Below are 27,788 nucleotides of genomic sequence, written 5' to 3' on the forward strand. Positions count from 1 at the left end.
TTCAATTACAGCTTGAATTGTATCATTGCACGATCAGAAAGATATGATAAATTGGGTTTTTCATGTCAGATATATTTCACACACGCGCACACAGACACACATACTACGTTACGTTAGTTTTGAAAAGCAATTATGTAGGTTAAATTCAGAGTAAAACCTTTACGGGCGCATAGCCATTGGAGGGGCATAAAAATGCTATTTATTCCAACTATTCAGATGATAAGAGTTTGGAATCCAACTGTTCATTGTATCACAAATCACAATGGGTATTTTACCCACGAAAAAGAAAAAAAAAAGAAAAAAAAAACAGCCACAAAAACGTCAGCCTCCGACAAAAATCTTCGCGTACGTAGTCTTCGGCCTAACAAACAGAATAAGGAGTCATTATTAAAATTTGAGAAAAAGAAATGAACAAAGAAAAGAGTACAGGTATATACATCTAAGAAACAAGAGCGCCGATTCTTCTCTGCACCTGACGAGACTAAGAAACAAACTTTAAATCATTAAAATTTAGGGAGAAAAAAAAGAACCTCGGAGAACTAATAATAAAGAATTACGGCAAATCGACGAAAAGAAAAGAAAAGAAAAAAAAAAAAAAAGGCACGTAACGTACTTCAAGAAACGAGGAACCGGACCCGAGGTCCGGTACGCATAAGCCATAGGGTAAAATCTGATCCCTTGGGGAGCCCTTGAGTGGCCCAGAATTGGCCAGTTGTCTTGGAGCGCATTCCCAGAAAATGGCTCCTTCCGTGGGTATTAAAGGGCATGACAAACTCTTTGCCATTGGTGGAAACAATGGTGACATTGTCACCGTTGCGGAAGGGGACCCTAAAATCTTTTATATCCAGAGTAAAACAAGGTGTTTAAAATATTTTCTGGCTCCACTTCTCTCGACTTTTGAGGATTAGTCCAGTTTACCTTCCTAATCGTCTGGTGCCGGTTTTTTGACGGACACTGTTGGGGTCAGAAAATATTCCAAACACCCTGTTTTTACTCTGGATATAAAAGATTTTAGGGTCCCCTTCCGCAATGGTGACTCCTCGACTTGATGGTTGGGGGCGACTTCAATCACAGCTAGTAGGCTCTCCGCCATTGGAGAGCCCAAGCAGAAGGAGAAGAAAGAAGAATTCGGGAAGCGGGGAGATTTTAAACTGTGCGATAGACTTTTTCTCAGCAGGAGTGACAAGAGGAGGAAGGGGGGAGGTTTTAAACTGGGGAGGAAGGCGGGAATGATAACGAACTGTACTCATCTCGGACCCAGAGAGTTTCGGGGTTCGGCCGTCGAAATAAACCGGGATGATAAATACCCAAATAAATAAAGGCGGTCCAGTAAATAATTCCGTGTGAGAAACACCTTTCAATGGATCCGGTTTCATGACGTTTATACTCTAAGTACGCAAAAAATGAATAGAAAGCAGAGCCCTAAAATTTAATCACGATGAAACGCTAACTAAATCCAACGGCCTAACAATAGACTCATGAAGCAATGGGGACGGAATAACCGAGATTAACAGAAAGGAAGGAGCGGTTAGCAGTCAATATATGATGATGAGCCGAGATAAGAGATTTTTCCCCGAGAAAATGAAGTAGTCGAGCAAGTGAAAGTAAGATTTGCAGCGAAGGAAGGCATGAAGGAGAATGGAATGACAATTGACGAGAGGTGGTTTTGCGGCACCAGCTGAATAAGTAAATCGCAGCTGCAGACTGAGAAAACGGATTGACTGCAGACAAAAAACCCAGAGCGTGAATACACGCAAAACCCTAGCGCGAGGCCAAATAATGAGGGAAATGCCCCTTGCGCGAAATTCACCCGTGGCAACCCGCCAAATTTCAGAAATTGGCACGGTCACGTGTGCCGCTTCCGTCCGGTGCTTCGCGGGATCGGTTTCTCTCCACTGCCTTCTGTAACGCACCGCTCATGTTTTACCCAAAATTTCACAAAGGCTCGCTGCCCAGAACTGTCCAAAGGTGTCCACAAAAGTCTTGGGTAAGTCTGGAACTCTCTAGAAATGTGTGGAACTTGTTGGGAAAGCTTGGAGGGTTCCAGAATACTATAGATAATTGTAGAGACACCTAACCCTTTTGTAAATATCTAGATATTTTTGTAGAGTATTCTAGATACAACATTGTAACCGTTAGATCAAGTAGATCTTAGCCGTCCATTGAGGAGGTGGAGAACTATAAATACCCCTCCCCCTCATTCATTTCTCACACTCAAGAAAGTGAGAGTGTTGTAAGTACTTTAAGAGATCAATACAAAGTTCTTTCTTTGAGTCTCCTGTTCCTTCGTGAGTAGGCTGACTAGCAACTTAAGGCAAGAAGTTTGCTAGGCCGCACGGTTCGTTGGAATTACGACCAAGTCCGTGACAGTTGGTATCAGAGCCAAGGTTTGAAGACCGTTGGAACATAGAGGTAGATGGAAGGCGGAAGCGAGACTATCAATATGTCCAGGGAGTCAAGAAGAAATCTAAAGCCCAGAGATCTAGTTCAAGGGAAACCATGGAGGGTTTTGAGACACGGCTAGCCAAGGTGGAGATTGCAATAGCCGACGGGGAGGAGAAGTTCGAGGAGATGGGGCAAAACATGGACGAGTTCCGTGAGGAGATGCAGGCCGCCATGAACAAAGTCCTCGCCCAATGTCTCGACAACATGAAGGCCATGGAAGAGTCTCACAGGGATGAGGTTTCGATCCGTGAAGAACTCGAGAGGGTCTCGCGCAAGTTGGAGAGTGCCGAAGGGGAGCTCATCTTGTGCAAGAAGGCTCTTGCACAAGGAAGTCCGTCAATGTCTGATGTAAGGACTACATCCTCTAAAGTAGATGTTCCACGACCTAAGGCTTTCAAAGGGACAAGAAATGCGAAGGAACTAGATAATTTTCTATGGAGTATGGAGCAATACTTTCGAGCGAACGTCGTTACCGACGATGCACTCAAGGTTAGCACGGCATGTCTCTACCTCGAGGACACCGCTATGGTATGGTGGAGGAGGAGACAAGGGGACATAGAGAAAGGCACTTGCACCATAGACACTTGGGCTGAATTCAAGGGTGAGCTCAGGAAGCAATTTTATCCTAGTAATGTTGAAGAAGAGGCCAGGGGTAGGCTAAGGCGTCTTCAACACAAGGGAAGCATTCGCGAGTATGTGAAGGAATTCACCGAGGTACTGCTTGAGATCCCTGACTATCCTGATAAAGAAGCTTTCTTTGCCTTTATGGATGGATTGCAACAGTGGGCTAAACTTGAGATCCAGAGACGTGGTGCTCAAGACTTGACCACCGCTATCTCCATTGCTGAGTCCCTTATTGAGTTCAAGAAACCCGAGAAGCCAAAGCTGAAAGACAAGGGCGGCAAGGGAAAGAGTGGGGGAGAGCATCACCGAGGCAAGGAGACCACGGACAAGTCGAAGGGTCCTAAGGAGTACAAAGCTGGAGAAAGGCCATCACTTAAATGCTTCTTTTGTGAAGGACCACATAAAGCAAGGGATTGCCCAAAGAAGGCTAAACTTTCGGCATTGATCGAGGAAAGGGAGGAACGGGAACGAGAAGAGGAGAGAGTAGGATCCCTACAACTCCTCAATGCAATTAAGGCAAAGGTGGAGATGCCCAAGTCCGGAAGGAAGGGACGGTTATTTGTGAAAACCGAGATTGGAGGACACACCGTCAAAGCACTTGTGGACACGGGAGCTTCCAACAACTTCCTTAGAGTGGAAGAGGCCAAAAAGTTGGGCATTCACTACCAAGGAGAACGTGGTTGGCTTAAGGCAGTCAATTCAGGACCGAGGGCTACCTTTGGAGTTGCTCGCGATGTCAAGGTAAGCTTGGGCGATTGGAACGGCCTCGTAGACTTCTCCATTGTCACCATGGATGACTATCCAATTGTCTTGGGTATGGAATTCATGGACAAGGTTAAGGCCGTGCCAATCCCCTTTGCCAACACGATGTGCATCTTGGAAGAAGGTAACACCCGACTAGTACCTCTAGAACGGGAAACCCAACTCCGAGAAAAGCAGATTTCGGCCATGCAACTCTCCAAAGGCATAAAGAAGAAGCAGCTCACATATCTAGTCGCTTTGAAAGAAGAAGCAGTAGCCTCGCCAACTAAAAACCTCCCGAGGTGTATTGAGCATGTCCTAGAAGAATTCAAGGACATGATGCCACCCTAGTTGCCCAAGAGGTTGCCACCAAAGAGAGAGGTGGACCACAAGATAGAGTTGGTGCCTGGTGCCACACCACCTGCGGCAGTGCCTTACCGTATGGCCCTCCGGAGCTTGAGGAACTTAGGAGGCAATTGAAGGAGTTGGTGGACATGGGATATATCCGTCCATCAAAAGCACCTATGGAGCCCCGGTATTGTTCCAAAAGAAGCATGATGGGTCACTTCGGTTATGCATCGACTACCGGGCGCTTAACAAGATCACGGTGAAGAACAAGTACCCAATCCCACTTATTGCCGATCTCTTTGATCAACTTGGCCAAGCTCGTTGGTTTACCAAGTTGGATCTAAGGTCGGGATATTATCAAGTACGGATAGCCGAGGGAGACGAACCAAAGACAACATGTGTCACGAGGTATGGTTCGTATGAATTTCTTGTGATGCCTTTCGGACTCACAAATGCACCAGCAACATTTTGCACCCTCATGAATCGAGTCCTACAACCGTTCTTGGACAAGTTCGTGGTGGTATACTTGGATGACATTGTCATTTATAGCAAGATGTTGGAGGAGCACGTGAAGCATCTTAGGCAAGTCTTCCAAGTCCTCAGGGAGAACGAGTTGTACGTCAAGAAGGAGAAATGTGCCTTTGCTCAACAGGAAGTAACTTTCTTAGGGCACATTGTCGGAGGGGGCAAACTACGGATGGATGAGTCCAAGGTGCGTGCTATACAGGAATGGGAGCCGCCAAGGAAGGTACCCGAACTTCGTTCTTTCCTTGGATTGGCCAACTATTATCGAAAATTCATCAAAGGCTACTCTGCGATAGCCGCCCCCCTCACTGATCTTTTAAAGAAAAACCGAGTATGGGATTGGGATGATAAGTGTCAAGCTGCTTTTGAGGAGCTGAAAGCAGCCGTGATCAAGGAACCGGTGTTGGCCTTGCTTGACCACACCAAACCATACGAGGTACAAACGGATGCTTCGGACTTCGCCTTAGGAGGAGTCCTAATGCAAGAAGGTCATCCGGTGGCTTACGAGAGTCGTAAGCTCAATGATGCAGAACGGCGTTACACAGTCCAAGAGAAAGAGATGACGGCCGTGGTGCATTGCCTGAGGACGTGGAGACATTATTTGCTGGGTACCAAGTTCATTGTGAAAACCGATAATGTCGCCACGAGTTACTTCCTTAGGCAAAAGAAGCTTACACCGAAGCAGGTAAGGTGGCAAGCCTTCTTAGCAGAGTTCGACTTTGTGATGGAGTATAAGCCAGGAAAAGGGAACGTCGTGGCCGACGCATTGAGTAGAAAGGTTGAACTTGCCTCTATCACTAGCCCGAGTTTCCCTTTGGTTGATCGAGTCAAGGAGGGACTAAAGCAAGACCCACAAGCCAAAAGTTTGATGGAATTGGCAAGTCAAGGGAAGACACGCCGGTTTTGGCTTGAGGATGGGGTGCTCATAACCAAAGGAAACCGAGTGTACGTGCCGAAATGGCAAGGCTTAAGGAAGGAGATCATTAAGGAGTGCCATGACTCGAGGTGGGCTGGACATCCCGGAGTTCGACGCACGATGGCACTCATTAAGCGAGCATACTTTTGGCCCCAGATGCGAGATGATGTAGAGCTCTACGTGAAGACTTGTCTTGTGTGTCAGCAAGACAAGGTGGAACAGCGCCCCGTTTCTGGCTTACTAGAGCCACTTCCGATTCCCGAGAGACCATGAGAAAGTATTTCCATGGACTTCATCACTTGTTTGCCGAAGACAAAAGGATGCAGCAACATTATGGTGGTGGTGGACCGGTTTAGCAAGTATGGAGTGTTCATACTAGTCCAAACCAAATTCACTGCAGAAGATGCTGCGAAGTTATTCTTCAAGTTCGTGGTAAAGTATTGGGGCATACCAAAGACTATTGTGAGCGATCGGGACACTCGCTTCACAGGAAGATTTTGGATGGAGCTCTTCAAAATTATGGGGTCCGAACTTAACTTTTCCACAAGCTTTCACCCGCAGACCGATGGCCAAACGGAGAGGGTGAACGCTTTACTTGAGCTATACTTGAGGCACTACGTAAGTGCCAACCAGAAGGACTGGGCTAAGCTCTTGGACATTGCCCAATTTTCATACAACTTGCAGAAAAGTGAATCAACTGGGTCAAGTCCGTTCGAGTTAGCCACGGGGCAACAACCGATGACTCCGCACACTTTAGCTGTTGGCTATAAAGGCCCGAGTCCTTCAGCTTTCAAGTTTGCCAAGGGGGCATGAAAAATCAGACATGGCAAGGGCGTACTTAGCTAAGGCCGCGAAAAAGATGAAGAAGTGGGCCGACGCTAAGAGGAGGCACTTAGAGTTTGAGGAAGGTGACTTAGTCATGGTGAAGCTCCTTCCTCATCAAAGCCGACGGTTCGCCAAGGTTCATAAAGAGCTAGTGAGGCGCTATGAAGGACCGTTTCCTATAGAGAAACGCATCGGTAAGCTAGCCTATCGCTTGACTCTACCTTCACACTTGGAGATGCATCCTGTTTTTCACGTAAGTCTACTGAAGCCATACAACAAAGACAAGGATGAACCAAGTAGAGGTGAGTCTAGAAGAGCCCCTACAGCAATTACTACAGTGGCAGAACGGGAAGTTGAGGAAATCCTCGCGCACCGAGTAATACCGAGACGTGGGAGTCATCCAAGCTACATTGAATACTTTGTTAAATGGAAAGGGTCTCCTGATAGTGAAGCAAGCTGGGAACACGAGCTGGCTTTATGGGACTATAAGGAGAAGATTGAGGCATATAAAAGGGATGCGCCGAGGACGTCGCCACATTAAGTGGGGGAGAATGTAACGCACCGCTCATGTTTTGCCCAAAATTTCACAAAGGCTCGCTGCCCAGAACTGTCCAAAGGTGTCCACAAAAGTCTTGGGTAAGTCTGGAACTCTCTAGAAATGTGTGGAACTTGTTGGGGAAGCTTGGAGGGTTCCAGAATACTATAAATAATTGTAGAGACACCTAACCCCTTTGTAAATATCTAGATATTTTTGTAGAGTATTCTAGATACAACATTGTAACCGTTAGATCAAGTAGATCTTAGCCGTCCATTGAGGAGGTGGAGAACTATAAATACCCCTCCCCCTCATTCATTTCTCACACTCAAGAAAGTGAGAGTGTTGTAAGTACTTTAAGAGATCAATACAAAGTTCTCTCTTTGAGTCTCCTGTTCCTTCGTGAGTAGGCTGACTAGCAACTTAAGGCAAGAAGTTTACTAGGCCGCACGGTTCGTTGGAATTACAACCAAGTCCGTGACACTTCCCATTGACTTCCCATCCACGATATATATAAGAAAACCAATCGATACTTCAAAGTCAAAGTCATGCTATCATTAATTAAAATAGGAAAGCCCGATGGCCATGCCCTCCACGTTTTTAGGGTTAACATCAGTTGAAGTGAATTATTTTTTTCTTTAATCTTGTGATAATTTGAACGTTAGATTTAATTCGCTTAGAGAGTTAAAGCTGCATTTCTTTAAGTCATTAATAGGATAATTCTTATGTTGAAAAAAAATAACGGTGTAATTCTTTGAGCTATTCTTCCGATAGATCTTTTTACCTATTTATATAGACACTGAATAATAAAAATGAGCGCAAGTCATGAAAATATTAAAAATGAGGATAGTATCCAGTAAACTTTTAAATTATTATATGTGCAATAATTAATATTTAATATACCCTAAATAACGTTTTTGTTGATTTTGTGGTGGCAAGTTTTTTTCCGATGGAAAGCTGCACTGCAGTAGACGTTAATAGACTTCATATTTACATTTTGAGAAATTGATCAGAAAATACTCATTGAAGTTAAAAAAACAAAATGACATTTAAATAAGTGAAATAATCAAATGGATATGAAATATGAATTTAGAATTTGCATGTTTTGGAGAAATGACTAAAATGCCTTTAATTATTTTGGGGGAAAAAGTGTGCAGAGTGGGATAGTTTTCAGTGAAATCATAACCCAAGTTTAATCTCCACTAGTTGAAATTACATAGCTAGGCCTATACTAAGTCTCGCATTGCCACCGTTAATCACAAATAGTGAGGTTGCTGGAGTAACTCGCACACTGAGAAGCATCAATCGTATTGCGGTCACGGTGGTTGCTGAAGTAATTCCTACTATAATAAACTAGCAAAAAGCTTGAATCTTCTGTTCTGTAAAGCATTTCCAATCACTCCCTCAAATTCAGTGCCTGTATGGTGGGGTAGTTCAGCAGCCAAAGAATACTTAAAAAGTGACTTATAGATGTAATAAGTCAATTTTAAAAGCTATTTGAAACAACTTTTGACTAATATGACTTATGGGTCAAAAGTTGTTTTTTAAGCATGATTATATAAACACATAAAACTTACTTATAACTTATGTAAAAGCAGTATTTTGAAACTAGAAGAAATTTTTACCTATATATTTATGTTGTTCTTATACTTCTCTTTATAATTCTACATATTTCTTAGGCTTGCCAATCAGTTTTTATATTTATTTTTTAATTTTTAACATTCTCTTAAGTGAAAATAATTTTTACCACAGTCTTTATAATATTTTTAATTTGTAATATTATTTTTATTTTATATTTATATAAATTGTGCAGAGTATATTATCCAATTAATCATGTAATATTATTTGGTCCAAAAATTTTTACATTATTATGATTTCTAATTTAAATACATTTTATTTATTAAATATAAAATTTTCTATTATAATATTTTAAAATTATTATATTTTGTAAATTAATATTTTTAGTCATTTTTCATTATTTAATGAAAGTCATACCTATATTGACTATTTTACAAACTCAACTCACTTATCCCGTTATCTGATCATAATTCAAATAGCCTTTCTCCTTTATAAATTAATTTTTATAAAAGCTAATCTAAACATAAATATATTATTCAATCAAACTTTTTTAAAAGCCAGATTAAAAATAAATTACCTTTCCTACCGTCAATTCAAATAGAACCTCAAATTTTATCCAGATATTCAACCAAAAAGAATCTAATCTAAACCAACCACAAAAAGTGGCTCGATTTGTCAAGATCACAATGATAAAACAGAAACAAAACAACGAACTACACCAGATAATTCAGTCAAAAGTCAGTGCCATAAAGAACTGGAGTGCTACATAGCAGAGTCACAAAACAAATACACAGGATTACAGATAACACCCATAAGAGGTTACAATTTATTCCGAGGAGTTTAAAGCTTCTCCATGTGATCACGCATATACTCGATGTCGCTGAGGTTTGAGAGTGTGGTGATTCATCCCTGCAAACCAATAATACCTGAACGAACAATGCCAAAAATTTAGAGCACTTAAGTCAATATGAGCAGACACACAAAAATAGCCTGAATATATAGCACTGTAGCTTCCCAAGAGATAATAACGGGGAGGAAAGTGCAAAAACTAAAAAAGTATATTTGCATCTGAAATTAGATGACAAAAGTTTTTGACATATCTTATACTGGTAAAGTCTTTAGAGATCTTCAAAATAACTTTACTTTGTAGAATCACCCAAAAAAAAAAAAAAAAAGAGCTGATGGTGCTTACCACAAGCCACTCGGCCACCAGCATTTCCAGTTGTTTTACTAAGTTCGTGGCCCCCTAGATACAGGAGCATAGAGTGTTAACATGAAGGGAGCTAAAAGAGGAAGTGGAAAAGGGAAAGAAAAGAAACTTCCAAGTCTAAAAAACAATGGAGGGGATATGCCCCATGAAACAATCGTGTGACAATGCAATAAAATTTATGCAGAGAATGCAACTAGTAGAAACGCAGGCGATCAATCAATGAGTAGGCCAGCCAAGGACGCTGTAGGACATAAGTGTAATACCAAGCCATATGTAAACGGTATAATAGAAACCCTGCAAATTTCCTAACTTGTGTCAAATACGATACTACATAGAGCAACTTCAATGCAGCATCATTTCCCTCCCAATAGCAAAAGAGAGCCCATATGTGATGGTAGCACAAACAACAAACTTTTTGGTCCAGACATATGTGTACATATTTTACGTCCCAAATCAGAAGACAAGCAGCAATTGATCTCTCCACTTTGAATTCAGGGGAAAAAAGATGTGGTACTTTCAACAAATAACTGAGCACAAATGGCTCACAAAAGTTGTCAGAAGTCATTCATATAATTTACAAGCACCTTTCCCCAGATCATCAGGATCCCCATGAACAACAACAGCCCGTCCAATGATGGAGTTTGGTCCACTGAGAGGAATCTGCAGAGTTAAGTAACTTAAAGTTATGAAGTTCAGATTTTAGATTCAGTCATCCAGAAGAAGTCATTAAGATCTTAATAACAAACCTGATTGTCAGTAATATTGAAGCTCACAGTTCCTGAATCATAGAGCAGGGTTGACACCAACTCAATGATAAAAAAGCACAAATTATAATAAGCAAAACAAAAGAACTCTTTCGTTTGGGGAAAAAAAAAAGAGCTCTTTCAAAATGAACCATCACCAGAACCAATCCATACCATCATCACCAACATTAACATTTCCTAGATCACCAGCATGACGGTTCTCATCTTCAGGTGCACCATGCTCCTTGCCAGCAGGATTAAAATGTGGACCTGTTAAAATAATTCAAAGATTTAGTGATATTATTGCAAGGCAGTGTTTGAATTTTAATCCTCGTAGGAAACTTCATCTCCAGGCTTAAGCATTTGGAGAACATAAAATTTAATAGCAACATAAAAAAAATCTTTTAAGCTAGGAAAAACAAGCTATCCATTTCAATTTCCTCACTTCTTATGTTAAACTGAAAATGACTCTTTCCTCTGGTTCAGTATTGCTGACGCATAAGAAAAAAGGTGCTAGTTTATTGTCAATAGACTATACCAGTTGACAAGCAACCATTTGTGGTGTCGCCAAGGGCATGGACATGGAAGCCATGGAGCCCAGGCTTCAGGCCTCCAAGGTTTCCGGTTACAGTTGTTGGCCCTGAAAATTCAAAATACAACGTTTGTGACTGACGCAGGGAAAACAAAACGCATCCTTCAGAAAGATTTGAGACCAACCGAAACTTACCATCTCCTTCCTGAACGAAGTAGATAGTTCCAGTGACGCCCTCATTGCTTTTAAGAACTGCGACAGCCTTCACCATTTTTTTAATGTGATCTGAGCACGAACACCTTTTAGAATGTGTACACAAGACAGAATATGCAAACTGGCAGCACAAGACATTAACATTGCCCGGCAATCTACGAAGAAGAGAACAAAAAACAAAAAGAATACGCAAAATATTCTATATTCTGATTCCATCATATTTCGTCCAATCACAACAACGAAAAACTAATTCTCAACTCTCAAGTAACACCAATTTCAAGTCATATAGCATTGTGCAGCGTGAATATTACAATTTCCTTAAGAGCCGGAAGAATGCAGTTGAAAAATGAAACTCAGGTTAATTACGAATAAGAGGAGAAGACAGTCCCTGCACTGTAAGTGCAAAATGATCACTCCAAACTAGCTGAATGTTTAATGGAGCAGTCTGATGATCACTCCAAACTAAAACTGAAACTAGCACTTCCACAGAATCAAACAGGAGGAGAAAAACAGACGAAAAGGAAAACTTAGATTTGCGAGTTGAAGCTTCTTTTCTTTTTCGTGATAAAGAAATATATCCTTCAACCTAGTGTCATAGACGCGATCCTTGTCTCATTTCTAATCACATAAAAACACAGAATCAATGCACCGCACTATTCGTGATTTCTGAAAATGAATTCGAGAGAAGGACGTAGGAATGCTTTTTTCTTCGTCTTCACTTTATCCTGATAATCACATTCACATATTGTAGGTCCTAACAAAGTTGATGTACAGGAATAGGCATTCACCATATAATTAAGATGTCAGAAGCAGAAACCAAAGGAACGAAAGCAGCATTGGACCTTTTAATCTTTCTTCTTCAGAGTCAGAAACAGACTTACCTCAGTGCACCCCTCGGAACAAGAGCGAGGGAAAGGAACAACCTACAATCAGCGCTAATAGTCGCAGCCTTGTAGTTGCGGTATGCTTTTATATTCGGAAATGAGAGCAACTTTCCCTCACCTACCCTGTTGCCACCAAACCCGCTTCCGGGGTAGAATGGTAGCATGGTCTAGTGATACATGGAGATAAAATTAAAATATGATTAAATTTTGAAAATAAAATTAATAAATTTTAAAGTGTTTGTAGATTTCAATAAAACATATTTAAAATTATTTATTAATAGAATCACTTAAAGTATTATTCAATATAACATTAATTTTATCATGAGTCCTTAAGTTTGGATAAAGGGGTTTATTTATTTATTTATTTATTTATTTATTTTTGGCCTGCATGGACGAGTGGCTTTAGCTGTAAACTGTCAAGGGTTCTATCAGTAATGGCGGAAATTCTAGGAATGATCCATGGCCCACACTGGTGCTGGACAAATAACTTCAAATGAATAGTGATGATGGAGGCTAAACATGCTCATGCTCTAGCGGGAAACTACTGAATCTTTGATCACGATTCATTTGAAAGTAATCAGATGGATGGTGATGATAGAGGCTAACAGTTTCTCCCTTGGGCTTTCTCCGCGATATGCTTTGTTATTTATTTGTTTGCTTTTCTGATGGCTGCTTCTAGTCCTTGTATTGGTTCTTCTGAGGATCACTTTGTAATTGGTGCATTGTTTTTACGTTTTTAATGCATGATTCAGTTCTATAGTTAAAAAAAAAAAAAAAGAATGATGGGATGAGAATGCAAAGATGCTGCGGTTAATTATGATTTAAAGACTCGCACAGATTTCGCATTTTCAGCATGACACTTGAAAAAGCTCATCCAATCCTTCAAACCATAATTTAGTTTAATAAACTAAATTTTAAATACTCGATGCTGTGAGGATTTTTTAAAATTACTTTTAATAATCAATATAACATGAAATTTATTTTTGATTTGATTAGATTTTAACATACTACTGCTTTCAATTTTTAATATAAAAACTAGTTTTCTTTTCGATTTAATTCCAAATATAAAATTTCAATTTATTTTGTCTTTAATATTTATTTATTTTTTTAAGTAATTATTATAATAATTGTATATGTTAAAGTGTTATTATCAATTTATAATCCAAACACGCATAATTAATAAAAGTATTTTAAAAAATATATTTATTTATTATAAATAACTAATTTAAGTAATTTTTTTAACTTTTCCAAATTAATCAATCAAGTCAACTAGGAACCGGATGTATTAAAAATTACGCGCGGTAAAAAGCTGATTTTTCCAAATACACTTTTGTAAGAATTGAAAATCAGATTATTATACAAAGAAATTATAAATCAAACCTCAACAACTCGCTCGCTCCCCACAAGATGACGGGAGTTAGTTGCTCATGCAACTCGAGTTGCTATTGTTTTTTTGGTCAGGGTAATTCTACCTCTTATTTTTAATATAAAAGTTTATTTGATTTTTAATTTAGTTTTAAAACTCTAATTTGTTTTACTTTTTATATTTATTTATTTTTTTAAAAAAATAGTCTTTGTAGTTTGTACATATTAGAGGTTTCATTAAATGATAGTTCTAATAAAGGTATTTTAGGAAAAATAATATATATTTATTATAAATAATTAATTTAACTATTATACTCTTCTGATCCTTAATATAAGACCTAATTGTCAAGTTAATTTTGGTTTATATTTCTCTTATTTATCAGTTTTTTCTAAATTACCCTTATAGATACTCTCTCAATTATAATCAAATAAGTGAAGGATGGAGGATATTAAGAAAAATGATTATGATATTTTAAGAAAAATGTGTCATGTTTCTTATAATTAACTAATTTATCTAACTTTTTTAATTCAATAAAATTAATTAACTAGGTCCTTACCGAAAGAGTATTAAATCTTAATACTTCTTAATATAGGACCTAATTATTGAGTTAATTTTGATTATAAATATAAGACCTATTTATCATATTTATTAATTTTTCCTAAATTATCACTATAGATACTTTCTCAACCATAATCAAGTAGAATAAAGAGAGAAGATATCAAGAAAAATAATTATGGTGTTTTAGAAAAAACATATTATATTTTTTATAATTAATTAACTTACTTAATTTTTTTAACCTAATTAAATTAATTAAACAGATTTTATATTAAGTTGTAAAATAGTAGCATTAACCAAGCTCCCGAAGGATGGTCAAAATAATAAAACACGAGCGAGCAAGCGGGCGATTTTATAGTAGCAGTATTTTAATCTTCCCGGGTCGTAAATCTTTTACCCCGAATTCCGTTGACCTTGGTTCGATCTAATTCGGCTTAGGGTTTCTAGTGTGATTTCTATCAAACTGATTTTCTTGTAATCTTGGAGCGAGTTTTCAGAGAAATGTTTTCAGAGACGGTGATAAGGCAGGGCCCAAATTTTAATTCAGTACAAGCGGATGCTTCCGCCTCCAGATTTTATGAGTGGCTTTTCGAGTGTCATGGGTTCTGGCACAATGCGACTTTGATCATCGCCTCGCTTCTTTTTGTCTTTTACTTGGCAGCCCAATCCAAGAAGAGCTTCTTGAAGTTTTCACATGGTCGCTCTAACATTATAATATCATATTATGGATGCCTTTGGCTTGTTAGCGTCCTCAACCTTGTTTGGTGTCTTCTCCAGGTTCGTTCTTGTAATCTATTGTCCGCACGGTTTGTCCGTTATTAGGTTTCTTGTGAGTTGTTCAGGTCACTTGAATAATTGATATCCTTTCTAAGCATTGGGCCATGCAAGTTACGGTGTAATTGCGCTGGAATAAATATGAGGTGATCACAGTTATGTTCACTTAAATCTGGACAACACTTTCATGTAACTGATATCTGTTTCTTGCTGGGCTTTTATGCTGCACATGAGCTTTAACATCTAACATCACCCTGTTGCTTGTTTAGCCCATCGCAGCCGTTATAAGAGAAGTTTGTCGGTCAATAACTCAGTGGAAAGTTTCTCCTTGTTTTTCACTAATATATGCATGGGCATTTGACTGGCGTTCTATTTATTTTTGGTCTCTCTGCTTGGTCTTTTTAAAATAGGAGTGGTGAAAGCAATTTAGAAATTCATACCCTCCATAGCAAAAAATTATTTTAAAGAACTAGGGAGAATGACAATTTAAGACCTCATAAAAAGGTTAATATCAAATCAGGACCTCATCACAACTTAAATTCCCAAATTTTAATACTCAATTGGCCATATTTGAATGCAGAAAATTTTTTTAGAAGTTCCATCCTCTGTTGTGAGGTCCGTAGTTGTCATTCTCCCAAAGAACTATTCTCTAAATGCTTATATGGATTGCACTAATACTGCTGTACCTATCGTGGTGAATTGTTTGTTATGTTGTTTCAACAATTTGATCAATTTCTTGTTAGCATATAACTTTGTCAAAAGAAGCTGTACTAGTTATTCTTTGTTGCCGTCATGATCTGTAGAGTGTTGGTGTCACTTAAGTTGATATAGAGAACTCTTTTAGTTCACACATCGTGGTGAATCCTACATATGGCAAACCTAGAGTTGTTATAATGGAGCATTTTTGTCTACTAGTATCCGTAATGTCATGACTCTTTTGTTGACTCAGGTGTGGGAGTGCACTCCTGGGAAAGAGTTGGCGTGGAACTTACTATCATTGTTTACTACATCTGGCATGCTGTTTCTGGAAGTAAGCTTGTTGGCTTTTTTGCTTCAGGGAAATATAGCAAGCGACCCAGAAGCATTGACCCGGACTTTTGGTATCTCAGGGCTTATCGTTGGTTTAGATATCTCATTGAAGGTTTTTCTTTGATATTCACTATAGTACGCCTTATGGTTCTTTCAATTATGCTCAAAACGTGATTAGCACTTGGAGAAAAATGAAAACTTTCTTTTCTAGCAGTGCACGTTTAGGAGTAAATCTAGAATCTATTTTTATGTAGTGAATATGAATGTGAAAAGATTTTGCGTTTCTATCTACTTCTCCAGAAAAAGAAAAGAGATTGTGGTTTCCCTTATTTAATAAATGATTCGTTTTGCCCATATTTTAGGCTCTATATCTGTTTGGATTTGGGATCCCATTATTCATCGACAGCAATGAAAATAGCTATCATGTGAAGTGGAACTTGTGGGTTTTCCACAAGCTGCTGCTCACTGCCGTTTATGGCTTCGTACTCTTTATGTACCATTCCAGGTGGAGAGAAAAGTTGCCTGGTGAGTAACCTTGTGGATCAGCATATGAGTGCTTTCTATAATGTTTCATGATTGCTAAATTGTACTACCTTTCTGCAGCCAGGCCTGCATTTTACAAGTATATTACGATCATGTTCATCTTGAATGCAATTGCACTCTTTTCTTGCGGCCTCACGGGAAATGGTGCTGCTTTTGGTTTCTGGTTAGTGTCTTTCTATGGCATATTTCAAAGCCTTGTTTTTTTACCAGGGCATCTTTTTCTAAGGCTGTGTTTACTTGTTTTACAGGCTCTATATTGCCACTGTTGTCTGTTACCATGCTTTTTATCTTCCTCTTCTGTATATAACATTTCTGGCAGACTTCTTCCAGGTTATAATGCCCTTCACTTAATCCTCTGACTAAGGATTTTATGTTCAAACTTCTGTCGTATTTATGGTCATGGTCTTATGGATAACCTTGTGTTTTGCTGACTGATCGTTATAATTTGTCTTAATTATAGGAGGAAGATATGCACTTTGAGAACATGTATTACTCTGAGATGAAAGATGCTGGTTTCTTCGATGCTGATTGGGAGTGATGTGATATAGAGTAGAATATGACCTCGATAACTAATCGCAGGACAATCTGGTTCACAAAAATATGTAGATAAATGTATCTAGTGTTTTGTATCGCATCATCATTTAGAAAAGAATGTTACTTGACAGCACAACCCTTGAATGAAAGGTATGTCGGTAAATTGCTTTCTCTAGGCACTGCCACTATAATGGTCTGTTAACCGTTTGAGGGGAAAAGAGAGGAGAACCACTAATCCCCTGTACATATTTGTTTAATACAATTCTTTTAGCTCAAAAAAATAAAAAAACAGAGAGAGAGAGAGAGAGACAGGAAAAGAATTTCACCAAGGAAAAAGGAACATTTTTCAAGGGGGGGGACGTTGGTGCGTATTTGTGCGTGATATCGGACGGCTTAGTAAATATACGACGAATGTATGAATTATATTGTCAAGCATTATGTAGTTAGGTGTTTTAAGGAAAATAAAAATGTTGATAATAAAAGCATAAATATACAAGTAACAAAAAGAATCGCCCTGTATACCCCGGAAAGTGGTGCCCTGAGCCACAAAATGTACCAAATATCAACATGTAATTAAAGGATCACAGGCACGGCAATGGTGTGTGTTGGTGAGTCACCGCGTAAGCGTCAAGTTAGTTAGCATTTCTCTGAGGAATCCACTGAACTGATTGGTTGTGTATTACAATGGTGACAATCAAATGTGTTTCAGTTTAAGATGTATCCTTCCATTGCATTGACTGTACTAGTGAGACGCGGGAATCCATTCGTTACAAAAGGTTACTGTTTCTGGTTTTTAATATAAAAATTTATTTAACTTTTATTTTGATTCTAAATATAAAACTATAATTTATTTTGTCTTTTATATTTATTTAATTTTTTTAAAAATAATTCTTATAATAATGATAGTTCTAATCAATATACTTGATTAGTAAAGATATTTTAAGAAAGAAAACATTTATCTATTACAAATAACTAACTTAATTAATTTTTTTAATCTACTCAAATTAGTCAACTAGTTCTTATATTAAGAGTTGGAGGTATTATTTAATTTATCCTGTTTTTTTTCATTTTCTTTCTTTGTCAACGTTATCCACCACTCTGGATGATCATATTCGGATAAATTCATACAATGAAGAGGAAACTCATGCAGCTTATTAAGATGGAACTCATGCGATGCACGAGCTCTTGGTAAAGCCGGGAAAGATATAAATTGGTATCAAAAAATTTATCCCATCCCGCTTAATGATCATCTTTATACATTTACCTTTTTGAAACGTCAACTTCCATGCGTACACAGAGACGCGTTGATTTCTACTTTATTAGCTAATTTAAAAAGATTAAAAAAATTATTAAATTATTTAATTATAACATATGTTATATGATTTTTTTAAAAATATTTATATGTATCATTAAATTATACCAACTCTAATCTTTAATATAAGAGTTAGCTGACTAATTTGATTATATTAAGAAAACTAGTTAAATTAATTATTTGTAATAAATATGTGCTTTCTTTTCTAAAATATTCTTGCTAATTAAGTTTATTGGTTAGAACTATTATGATTACAAAGACTACCTTAAAAAAAATAGATAAATATAAGAGACAAAGTGAATAAGGGTTTTAAGTTTATGATCAAAATAAAAGTCAAATAAACTCTTATATTAAGAACTGGAGATAGTATATCAATTTATAACTAGAGTAAATTAATGGGGAAATCACAAATAAAGACCCTCGAATTAGCAAAATCACTCAATGGTCACCTGAATTTGCTAAATTATCATGAGGGACCCGGTCTCAAATGGCAAATAGCAAATGTTGGTGAAAAGACGAAATTGCCCCTCAGTCAATCTGATTCATTAATGAAGGCTGAGACAAACAAAGTGATCGTGGAGAGCTTGGAGGAGAAGATTGGTGGTGCACATGGTTGAGAATCAAGTAAGTAATGCTTGTAATGTTTCTAAGTATACTCTTCTTCTTCTCTACCCTGTAAGACCGAGGAATGTGATGTTGTTCTTGAATGTGGTGAGTGGCATTGTGGATTGTTGGGTGATAGGTATGGAGGGAGTGAGCGGTGGAGTTGATCATGGAATAATACTGTTTAAGGAGGGTTCGGTTGGGTTGAGATTCAAAATATTAGTCTTTGTAGTCAGATTGTTGACCTGTGATTTTCATGACGCAGGTTGCCACTGATCTCTGTTAGGAATATCACGAATGGGAGAGTGGGGAGGGGAAATGGAAGGAGGTAATAATTAGTAGTTTGAGTATGAAGTTAACGGTGGTGCAGTGGGGGGAGAGGAGTAAAGATCTTGTCATTTAGAATGTCCAACTTGTAAAACCCTAATGTCAAGTGGGGAAGAGAAGAGTTAGTTGGTCTTGATTTGTAAATGCAAATTTGATTGAATAAAAGTATAGTGAAGCTAATATATTTTTTTATATGTAAATTGTTGTTCCAGGTTAGGATGACAAAATGAACTGTTACAATGGGTCAAGCTGTTGGAAGGAATTGTTTTGTTTTTTCCATGTTGGTGGGTATTTTGAAAGAAACAGTGAAGGTGAAGTTAAATACGGGGGAGGGAGTGTGAGAGCAAGCAGCATAAAAGAAGGGATAACACTGGAGGAATTAAGAGGAACAATATCACAGTTGGTACACAATGATGCTAAAGGGTGCGAAATTAAGTACACGGTTAAGTTTGCTGAGGGCACACTGGTTGATCTTTATGATGAAGGTGATATTTGCAATATGTTTAGATATAACGATAGCAGTGCTCATTTGTATGTAGCAGCGAAAGGGAACCAGAAGGAAGGTGGAGCAGTGAATGATGGAGAAATGTAAGTGGTTAAAGTTTTGCAGTTGATAGTTATTGTTCGGTAATGGATTATTGTTAATACCCAAAGAAATGTTGTTATCATGTGCACTGCGCAGCAGTAGAAAGTTGTTATTTGGTAATGAATTGTTGTTAATTTTGATATAAATCTTGTAATTAAGGTAATGAAGTTGCGATTGGAAGTTGTAATTTGGTAATGAGTTGTTACTAATTTCCATTCAAATGTTGTTATATTGCTTAGTTTGTTACAGTAGTAAGTTGTTATTTTATAATGCATTGTTGATATTTCCCATACAAATCTTGTTATTATGCTAACTTTGTTACAGTAGAATGTTGTTATTTGCTAATGTGTTGTTGCTAATTTCTATTCGAACGTTGTTATTATGGGTGTAGGGGTGAGAATTTGTTTGGGCTGTCGGGAGAAATGACTGAAGGTGTGGTGAACCTTGGTGATAACTATGAACCACTCATTGTTGACTATGGTGCTGAATGCCTAACGTATGAAGGAGGGGGTTTAAGTCAGACAAACTTCAGTGACGGTTCAGGGAGTGAAGGGACATTGAGGGGTAATTTGAATTGCATGAAATGGGTTGGAGTTTTTGCAGGGGTGGGGCAATATATTCCACATGCCCAAGCTTTTAGGGAGGCTGTGTACAGGTTTAGTATTGCACAGAAGTTTGCAACGACATATGTGAGAAACAGTAGGGAGAAGATGAATGTGAGGTGTAAAGTGGAAGGGTGTCCATGGAAGATTTGTGCAAATGCTGTTGGGAGGGATACTCTTTTATTACGCGTGACCACATTCGTTAATGAACACATTCATTCAGCGCAAGATAACCTAGATGTCACTTTTGCTGGCAATGCTGCGTTGACGTCATCAATAATACTTGAGGAGATAAGGAACCACACCGAAAAGCGTCCTACTGAAATAAGGAAGACACTGGAAAGGGAATATGGTGTGAGGCTAACATATGCTCAAGCTTACAGAGCAAAGGAAAAGGCCATGGAACACATACATGGGAAACCGGAAGAATCCTATATGTTCATACCATGGATATGCCAAAGATTAAAGGAAACTGATGATAAAACAGTTGCTGAATGGGCTTCCATTGGTAATACATTTGAGCGGGTTTTCATTGCATATGGTTCGTGTATTGAGGGTTTTTTGAGTGGTGCAAGGGCTATATTATATGTTGATGGAACTCATTTAAGTGGTCCATATAAGGGGACACTACTCTCAGCGTCGGGATATGATGCAGATAATGACTTGTTGCCTTTTGCAATAGCAGTGGTGAAATCAGAGAACCTTGATGACTGGACTTGGTTTCTGTTCAAAATCAAAGAAATTGTTGGTTCGGTGCAGGTGACAATTGTGTCAGACCGACACAATGCCATAATAGGAGCTGTCCAAGCAATATTTGGAGGTGAAAGACATGCGTATTGTTATAGGCATGTGAAGGAAAACTTCAGCGCTGAACAAGTAAAGTAAACAGAGGTAAAAGGACAAGCCAATGGTCAAAAGAAGATGCATTAAAGGTTCTTGATAGAGTTGCTTATGCAAGGGTTGATAGTGACTTTGATAATGCAATGGCAGAGCTGAGAACTATGTCTCCTGAGTTACATGATTGGGTTATCAATCAAGGTGATGTGAATAGGTGGGCAATGAGCAAGTTTCCATTTAAAAGATGGGACAATATAACAACCAATATAGCTGAGTCTTTCAATTCTTGGATGGTGAAGGAGAGAAAGCATAATGTGGCGCAAATGATCCATGAGCATCGGGAGAAAGTAGCAAGGAAGATGCATGCATCATATATGTGTATGAGTAAGTGGAGGAATTGTGTTGGGCCAAAAACCGAGGCAAAGGTTCTGGAGAATGTGTATTTCAGTAGGTATATGAGTTGTGACAATTATGGAGGCGGAAGACTGTGTGTACATACATCTCGTGGAGATCAAAGAGTAGACCTTGGTCTACACCAATGTAGTTGTCTTGGTTGGCAAATGTCAGGAATTCCATGCTGCCATGCTTGTGCAGCCATTAAGACTGTGGGGGGAAATGTATATGAATATGTTGAAGATTGTTACAAAATTTCAGCACAGGAGAAAATATATGGCAGGAGCATGGTTCCAGTGGTAACAATCGATATGCCTAACCCAAATGACTATAGGTTTGAGAATCTTGTTGAACAAACCTTGCTTTTACCACCAAATACAAGTAGGCCTCCTGGAAGACCAAGGACTAAACGGCAGGAATCACAATTCCAGAACAAAAAAGTCTACCATTGCACCAGATGCCACCAACCTGGACACACAAGGAGGAGTTGCAAAAATCCCAACCCATTTTGAAGTTCATTTCTACAAGCGACAACTAATTTTTTGGTGTATATACGCTCCACTCTTCTTAATTTTTTTGGGAGAAGGGTGTTGCTAGTTGCATAGCTACACAGCTATTTTTGCAAGTAATATGTTTGCTGACAAGGAAAAAAGAAGTCAACGACGTTGTGAATGTCTTTTTGTTATTGACTATTGCAAAATCTGGTTGTTGTAAACGGACCTCTTACTTTTTGCTAAATGACATTGTATTGCTGTAAATTCCCTTGCTTGTATTGTAAATGCAGACTGCTTACTTGTTATATCAGCAAATAGAGGTTGCTGTCAAACCACATGTGCTTTGTGGTTATTTGACTTAGTATTGCTGTAAACTCCCTTGCTTGTATTGTAAATGCAGACTGCTTACTTGTTATATCAGCAAATAGAGGTTGCTGTCAAACCACATGTGCTTTGTGGTTATTTGACTTAGTATTGCTGTAAACTCCCTTGCTTGATTTGTAAATGCAGACTGCTTACTTGTTATATCAGCAAATAGAGGTTGCTGTCAAACCACCTGTGCTTTGTGGTTATTTGGCATACTGATATTGCCAATTGGTTAACAAAACTTGTTATTTCGCAAAGTGAAGTTGTCACTGGGTAAACAAAAGTGGAAAGACTGTCATTTAAACAGGAAAAAAATGAACTTCGCCGCTTCCACTTCCGAAGTTGTTATTTCGCAAAGTGAAGTTGTCACTGGGTAAACAAAAGTGGAAAGACTGTCATTTAAACAGGAAAAAAATGAACTTCGCCGCTTCCACTTCCGAAGTTGTTATTTCGCAAAGTGAAGTTGTCACTGGGTAAACAAAAGTGGAAAGACTGTCATTTAAACAGGAAAAAAATGAACTTCGCCGCTTCCACTTCCGAAGTTGTTATTTCGCAAAGTGAAGTTGTCACTGGGTAAACAAAAGTGGAAAGGCTGTCATTTAAACAGGAAAAAAATGAACTTCGCCGCTTCCACTTCCGAAGTTGTTATTTCGCAAAGTGAAGTTGTCACTGGGTAAACAAAAGTGGAAAGCCTGTCATTTAAAGAGGAAAAAAATGAACTTCGCCGATTCCACTTCCGAAGTTGTTATTTCTAAAAGTGAAGTTGTCACTGGGTAAACAAAAGTGGAAAGACTGTCATTTAAACAGGAAAAAAATGAACTTCGCCGATTCCACTTCCGAAGTTGTTATTTCGTAAAGTGAAGTTGTCACTGGGTAAACAAAAGTGGAAAGGATGTCATTTAAAGAGGAAAAAAATGAACTTCGCCGCTTCCACTTCCGAAGTTGTTATTTCGCAAAGTGAAGTTGTCACTGGGTAAACAAAAGTGGAAAGGATGTCATTTAAACAGGGAAAAAATGAACTTCGCCGCTTCCACTTCCGAAGTTGTTATTTCGCAAAGTGAAGTTGTCACTCGTCAAACAATAGTAGAAATACTGTAACTTCATTCGAAAAAATTGAACTTCATGTATCGCTTAACCGGAGTTGTTATTTAGCATACTGAAGTTGTCAGATGTTAAACAAAAGTGGAAATAGTGTCATTTCATAAAAAAAAGGTTCTTCATATATTGCTTAATGGACTTGTTAATTGGCATATTGATGTTGTCATACGTTAAAGACAAGTGGAAATCGCATCACTTGAACACAATTTCAATGATGTCAATAAAAATGTCATTTCACCATTACTAATTGTCATAACTGGGTAGCAGTTAGGCCAGACAATAAGTTCACTACACATAATGATAACGCAGTAACATTATCTACAGTCAATGTCCTTCATGGCCCAAATTCTTTTTCTATAGGGACTTTCTCCTCCTTTTGGACGTTCGCCCCTTCTGTGGATGTGGAATAAGATTCAGCGCATCCTCACGGCATTCATTGTTATCATGGTTCACCAGCCACCACATTAGATCACGCCGAAAAGCTGCCACATCTCCCTGCAAAACAGATTCAACAGCAAGTTAATCTTACTTTGCCCCTTTACCAGTCACAACAATTAAGCAAACCACATCACCTGGGTGTATTCTAGTGGAAGATTGGGTTTCCATCTGCTGAGCCATATTAGGACATGCACCCCACAGTCCCTCCTAGGAACAACACCACCATGACAGTTTAACAATTCGAGAATAAATATAGGAAATCAGCAAATTACATGTGCAGTGTATGTATACTCACAAATTACTCTGTTGAGGTACATCAGGCCGCACAATTTCCAAATTTGGCATTTTCTCAGTCAAATCTGGCCTAACCATGCCAATAATGTCGTGGAACCTTTCTCTCTACACATATATCAGATATTCATCAACATCACTATAATTTCAGACAATAATAATACAATGTAATATGCCCAGGTGATTCTTACACATCCTGCTATGGCCATTTCCTGAGGGTCATAGGTGACTGCTTGCTTCTTCTTAGTTGTGGTCTTCTTAGACTGAACAGTTCCTCGCATGGAATCCAGGACATAGAACTTCATGGTGTTGGGTTCAAGGGCAAAGCAAAACCAGTGCTCACCAACAAGTGCAGGACCCATAACCAAGTCACAGTCACCTATGTTGTACCCGACAAATTGAGGAATTATTTGTCGTGCATGGTAGTTAGGGTCCCACCGAGCTGGGTCACGGATCATTAACTCCTAATAAAGAACACAAATTGATTTTGTCAGTTTGCAATTAGTTTCTTTAGACGGTTATTTGCCTTAACAGTGTTGTTACTTTATATACTACACTTGTCATTTGCCTTTGAGGACTTGTAATTTTCATATACAAACTTATCATTTCACAAACTAATGAAGAAACCTCACCATGAAGTCCGCATCAAAAATATGCCTCCTTACACGCCCTTCCACAGCCTGTTGCTCATCCACCACGGCCTTACAAACTAATGACATGACCCTGTTACTAACTCTGTTATTTCCCCCAAGAGAATGCAGCAAGCGTCGGGTAATATCTTCATCATACATTTTAATCAAAGGACTGACAATGGTTGAAGTGAGTTAGCATATGGGTTATGTTAACAAGTGATAACAAAACCCCATCACAAAAGCTGAGTATCACAATACTTACTAGTCGCCTTCATCACCTTTCACACTTCGGCTGACAATGGTGAAGAAAATGTCTTTATCCTCTGCAGGCCTCTTCAACCTTGTTTGTGCCTTCAACTCCAACCAAGGAGACTTAATTTTGTTGAAGCGAACCCTGCTAGATCTCCTTACTTGTTGTGCCTGCACACCTTCAGCTGCTGTCAAAGGTTCCACCCTGATGGGGGTTTGCCTCTCAACAGGGTCAACATATTTGACAATTGCTAGGGGGGATATAGTGACGGCTCTGTCACCCTCCGCATCATCACCTTCAACATTAGATGACAGGTTTATGGGGGTAGTAGGCGTGGGTATGTCACCCTCCATTTCATCATTGTCCTTCTGTGCACTCTGTCCCTCATCCTTGTCCTGACTATCTTCATCATTCTCTCCATCATCCTTTTCCTTGCCTTCCTCCTCACTTGTCCCATCATCACTCCCCCTGTCACCTTTCTCCTTGTCCTCCTCCTCCTCCTCTCTTGTCTCATCATCACTCCCCTCGTCATCTTTCTCCTTCTCCTCACTACTCTCACCATCACTCCCTCCATCATTCTTCTGCACAGCTTCACTAGTCTCACCAGCATGCTGTCTCTCCTCTTCATCGTCATCTTCAGACCCACTAACAATTGATGCGAGTGTCTCAGCAGGAGCCTTTCCTTTTCTCTTCCCATCTGCCTCTCTTGGAATGTGCACCTTCAACAGCTCCTCATCTACCATATTCATCAGCCTCTGATGGCTTTCTTCTATCCTCTTCATTAATCGTGCACGCAACTGCTTCAGCTCCTGCATGACAATGGCGTTTATCAATTTACTAGCAACATAATTATACCACATCATGATCTCACTATTGCAGATGACAAGCTCACTTTACCCAATGACAAGTTAAATATTATAAATAACAACTTCAGTATATGAAATTACAAGCTTACTACACTGTAACAAATTACAACCTCTCCCTATTGCGAATAACAAGTTCATCAGTAGTATAAATAACAACTTTGGTATGTCAGATAACAACTTTACTATATCAAATGACTAGTTCAGTTTAGCCAATCACAACTAATAAATTATAATTAGCAACTTCGATACATCAAATAACAACTACATTGTAACAAATGACAGGTTCACTTGATCCCATCACAACTCAGGCATAATCAATAACAACTTTATCAAATAACAACCCAAACCTGAACTTTACCGAATGACAAGTTCACATTACCCAATCACAACTTTGGTACCGTTTTTAACAGGTTAAGTTTATCAAGTAACAATGACAACTATAACAAATGACAACTTCACTAAACCTAATCACAACATAAGTTTTATATATACCAAGTCAATTTATCAAATGACAACGTAACTATCACAAACAAGAAGTTCACCAAGAATATCACTCTACCAAAGATATACATACCGGGTCCAGAGAATCAACATTTATCCTCTCGTCTTTGCCAAACACAACATCACTCCCTTTCTCACCATACAACAGCCCCCTAACGCTCTTCCTCTCAGTATTGGCCAATTCTTTGATCTTCTCATCTGTCCAGTATTGGATAGCACTGGTGGAGCCTCGCTGTGAACCTTGAATAAGGTTAAAATGCTCACCGAAAAAAAGCTGCAACACCACATATCATCACCAATTACATTGTTCATATTGCCAATAAAGTATTGCACAGTGAGAAACAAAATAGTCATACCAAAAGCAAGTATACGCAGCCACCAACAGTACTGCTCCCCTGCCCATCATTACCCTGTCTATACAGCTTCACAAAGTCAGCCATTTCTTTCCATAGGTCCTCCATAACATGTGTTGCCCAATCATACTTTCCAAAGTCATCCATCGTGGAACGCATGACTCTCACTAGCCGCTCACTCACTTCTGAGCTAGATGACGGACATAGAAAGGTACCCAGCGTGTATAGGACAAACAAGAATTCAAATCTGTGATCTTCCTCCCCAGAAATAATGTCATCTAGTATTTTGCTGAATGGCACTCTCCGATACTGATTCTTCAAGTTCTTGTACATTTCATCATCCTCCGAAACTTCAATTTTAATCTTCTCCCCACCATGGCGTATTCCTAGGAGCTTGTCAACATGTTTTGCTCCTATTTCCTCAGTTTTCCCCCGTATTGTAAATTGATGTGTTGGTGGGTCATATGATCTTAGCATAGTCACAAGGAGATCGCGGGGAAGTCTCTTCAATCCAACCTTCAACAAGCTTCCAAATCCTATCCTCTCCACCCTATCCCTTAACTCATCATTATTATTCACAAAGTGCAGTAATTTCTTAAAACCTTTCAAGGACACTCGGGTTAAAAATGATGGTACATATTTCTTTTTCTTCTCCTCTTCAATCTTTTCTGGCCTTCTTTTCTTCGCCTCCTCTGTGTACCTCTTCCTCTCCTCATCAGACAAAGCTCTCCATGCCTTTGACACAGCGTCTCTTTTTTGTTTGCCTCTGATATCACTATCACCTAATGTTGCCAAATACTCCCTTCTGAATAGCAACCAGCCATTGTGTGCCGGCTTTGATCTGGAGGCTCCCTCAGATGCCATGTCCTTTTTCCTGCAAAATATTAAACATACAATAGTTCACTAACACAACTTATTA

At 38.8% G+C, this 27,788-nt stretch overlaps 5 protein-coding genes across 6 annotated transcripts; 3 read left to right on the top strand and 2 right to left on the bottom strand.

Annotated features, from left to right (window-relative positions):
- Positions 1 to 9,158: 9,158 nt before the first annotated feature.
- LOC114740907 (superoxide dismutase [Cu-Zn]) lies at positions 9,159 to 12,201 on the bottom strand. 2 transcript variants are annotated; one of them, XM_028929164.1, is made up of 8 exons: positions 12,117 to 12,201; positions 11,218 to 11,307; positions 11,029 to 11,130; positions 10,665 to 10,760; positions 10,494 to 10,525; positions 10,332 to 10,407; positions 9,730 to 9,783; positions 9,159 to 9,463 (listed from the first exon to the last, which is right to left on the bottom strand). In XM_028929164.1, exons 2-8 carry the CDS (start codon positions 11,291 to 11,293, stop codon positions 9,441 to 9,443), a joined length of 459 nt encoding a protein of 152 aa, XP_028784997.1. In that variant the 5' UTR covers positions 11,294 to 11,307; positions 12,117 to 12,201; the 3' UTR covers positions 9,159 to 9,440. The 2 variants fall into 2 exon arrangements, with proteins under 2 accessions (XP_028784997.1, XP_028784996.1); XM_028929163.1 differs by lacking the exon at positions 12,117 to 12,201 and adding an exon at positions 11,822 to 11,852.
- Positions 12,202 to 14,541: 2,340 nt separating this feature from the next.
- Positions 14,542 to 17,201, top strand: LOC114740908 (transmembrane protein adipocyte-associated 1 homolog). Its single transcript, XM_028929165.1, has 6 exons — positions 14,542 to 14,817; positions 15,764 to 15,955; positions 16,206 to 16,368; positions 16,447 to 16,549; positions 16,635 to 16,716; positions 16,847 to 17,201. Exons 1-6 carry the CDS (start codon positions 14,542 to 14,544, stop codon positions 16,922 to 16,924), a joined length of 894 nt encoding a protein of 297 aa, XP_028784998.1. The 3' UTR covers positions 16,925 to 17,201.
- A 1,426-nt stretch (positions 17,202 to 18,627) lies between these two features.
- LOC114740910 (uncharacterized) lies at positions 18,628 to 21,235 on the top strand. Its single transcript, XM_028929166.1, has 5 exons — positions 18,628 to 18,844; positions 18,975 to 19,017; positions 19,101 to 19,163; positions 19,463 to 19,750; positions 20,140 to 21,235. Exons 1-5 carry the CDS (start codon positions 18,628 to 18,630, stop codon positions 21,233 to 21,235), a joined length of 1,707 nt encoding a protein of 568 aa, XP_028784999.1.
- Positions 21,236 to 21,333: 98 nt separating this feature from the next.
- On the top strand, positions 21,334 to 22,659 carry LOC114740911 (uncharacterized). Its single transcript, XM_028929167.1, has 3 exons — positions 21,334 to 22,020; positions 22,365 to 22,412; positions 22,585 to 22,659. The coding sequence occupies exons 1-3, from the start codon at positions 21,334 to 21,336 to the stop codon at positions 22,657 to 22,659; spliced, it is 810 nt and encodes a 269-aa protein (XP_028785000.1).
- A 2,501-nt stretch (positions 22,660 to 25,160) lies between these two features.
- LOC114740912 (glutamic acid-rich protein-like) lies at positions 25,161 to 25,892 on the bottom strand. Its single transcript, XM_028929168.1, has one exon. It carries the CDS (start codon positions 25,890 to 25,892, stop codon positions 25,161 to 25,163), a length of 732 nt encoding a protein of 243 aa, XP_028785001.1.
- Between the last annotated feature and the right edge of the window lie 1,896 nt (positions 25,893 to 27,788).

Source organism: Neltuma alba, unplaced genomic scaffold (genome assembly GCF_004799145.2).
Source record: "Neltuma alba isolate B1F8T4 unplaced genomic scaffold, ASM479914v2 tig00003195_pilon, whole genome shotgun sequence".
NCBI lineage: Eukaryota > Viridiplantae > Streptophyta > Magnoliopsida > Fabales > Fabaceae > Neltuma > Neltuma alba.

What these genes read in the sequence shown, in the direction of transcription:
- LOC114740911 (XM_028929167.1), top strand. Translation starts at nt 21,334, where the DNA reads ATGGCAGAGCTGAGAACTATGTCTCCTGAGTTACATGATTGGGTTATC. An exon ending in CACAATTCCAGAACAAAAAA is followed by an intron (nt 22,021 to 22,364) that starts GTCTACCATTGC and finishes TTGTAAATGCAG; the next exon opens with ACTGCTTACTTGTTATATCA. An exon ending in AGGTTGCTGTCAAACCACAT is followed by an intron (nt 22,413 to 22,584) that starts GTGCTTTGTGGT and finishes TTGTAAATGCAG; the next exon opens with ACTGCTTACTTGTTATATCA.
- LOC114740908 (XM_028929165.1), top strand. Translation starts at nt 14,542, where the DNA reads ATGTTTTCAGAGACGGTGATAAGGCAGGGCCCAAATTTTAATTCAGTA. An exon ending in GTTTAGATATCTCATTGAAG is followed by an intron (nt 15,956 to 16,205) that starts GTTTTTCTTTGA and finishes CCCATATTTTAG; the next exon opens with GCTCTATATCTGTTTGGATT. An exon ending in TTCTGGCAGACTTCTTCCAG is followed by an intron (nt 16,717 to 16,846) that starts GTTATAATGCCC and finishes TCTTAATTATAG; the next exon opens with GAGGAAGATATGCACTTTGA.
- LOC114740912 (XM_028929168.1), bottom strand. Translation starts at nt 25,892, where the DNA reads ATGGTAGATGAGGAGCTGTTGAAGGTGCACATTCCAAGAGAGGCAGAT.
- LOC114740907 (XM_028929163.1), bottom strand. An exon ending in AAATGGTTGCTTGTCAACTG is followed by an intron (nt 10,761 to 11,028) that starts GTATAGTCTATT and finishes TTATTTTAACAG; the next exon opens with GTCCACATTTTAATCCTGCT. An exon ending in TGTTAATGTTGGTGATGATG is followed by an intron (nt 10,526 to 10,664) that starts GTATGGATTGGT and finishes TCTATGATTCAG; the next exon opens with GAACTGTGAGCTTCAATATT.
- LOC114740910 (XM_028929166.1), top strand. Translation starts at nt 18,628, where the DNA reads ATGGGGAAATCACAAATAAAGACCCTCGAATTAGCAAAATCACTCAAT. An exon ending in GAAGATTGGTGGTGCACATG is followed by an intron (nt 18,845 to 18,974) that starts GTTGAGAATCAA and finishes GTTGGGTGATAG; the next exon opens with GTATGGAGGGAGTGAGCGGT. An exon ending in GTTGATCATGGAATAATACT is followed by an intron (nt 19,018 to 19,100) that starts GTTTAAGGAGGG and finishes TTCATGACGCAG; the next exon opens with GTTGCCACTGATCTCTGTTA.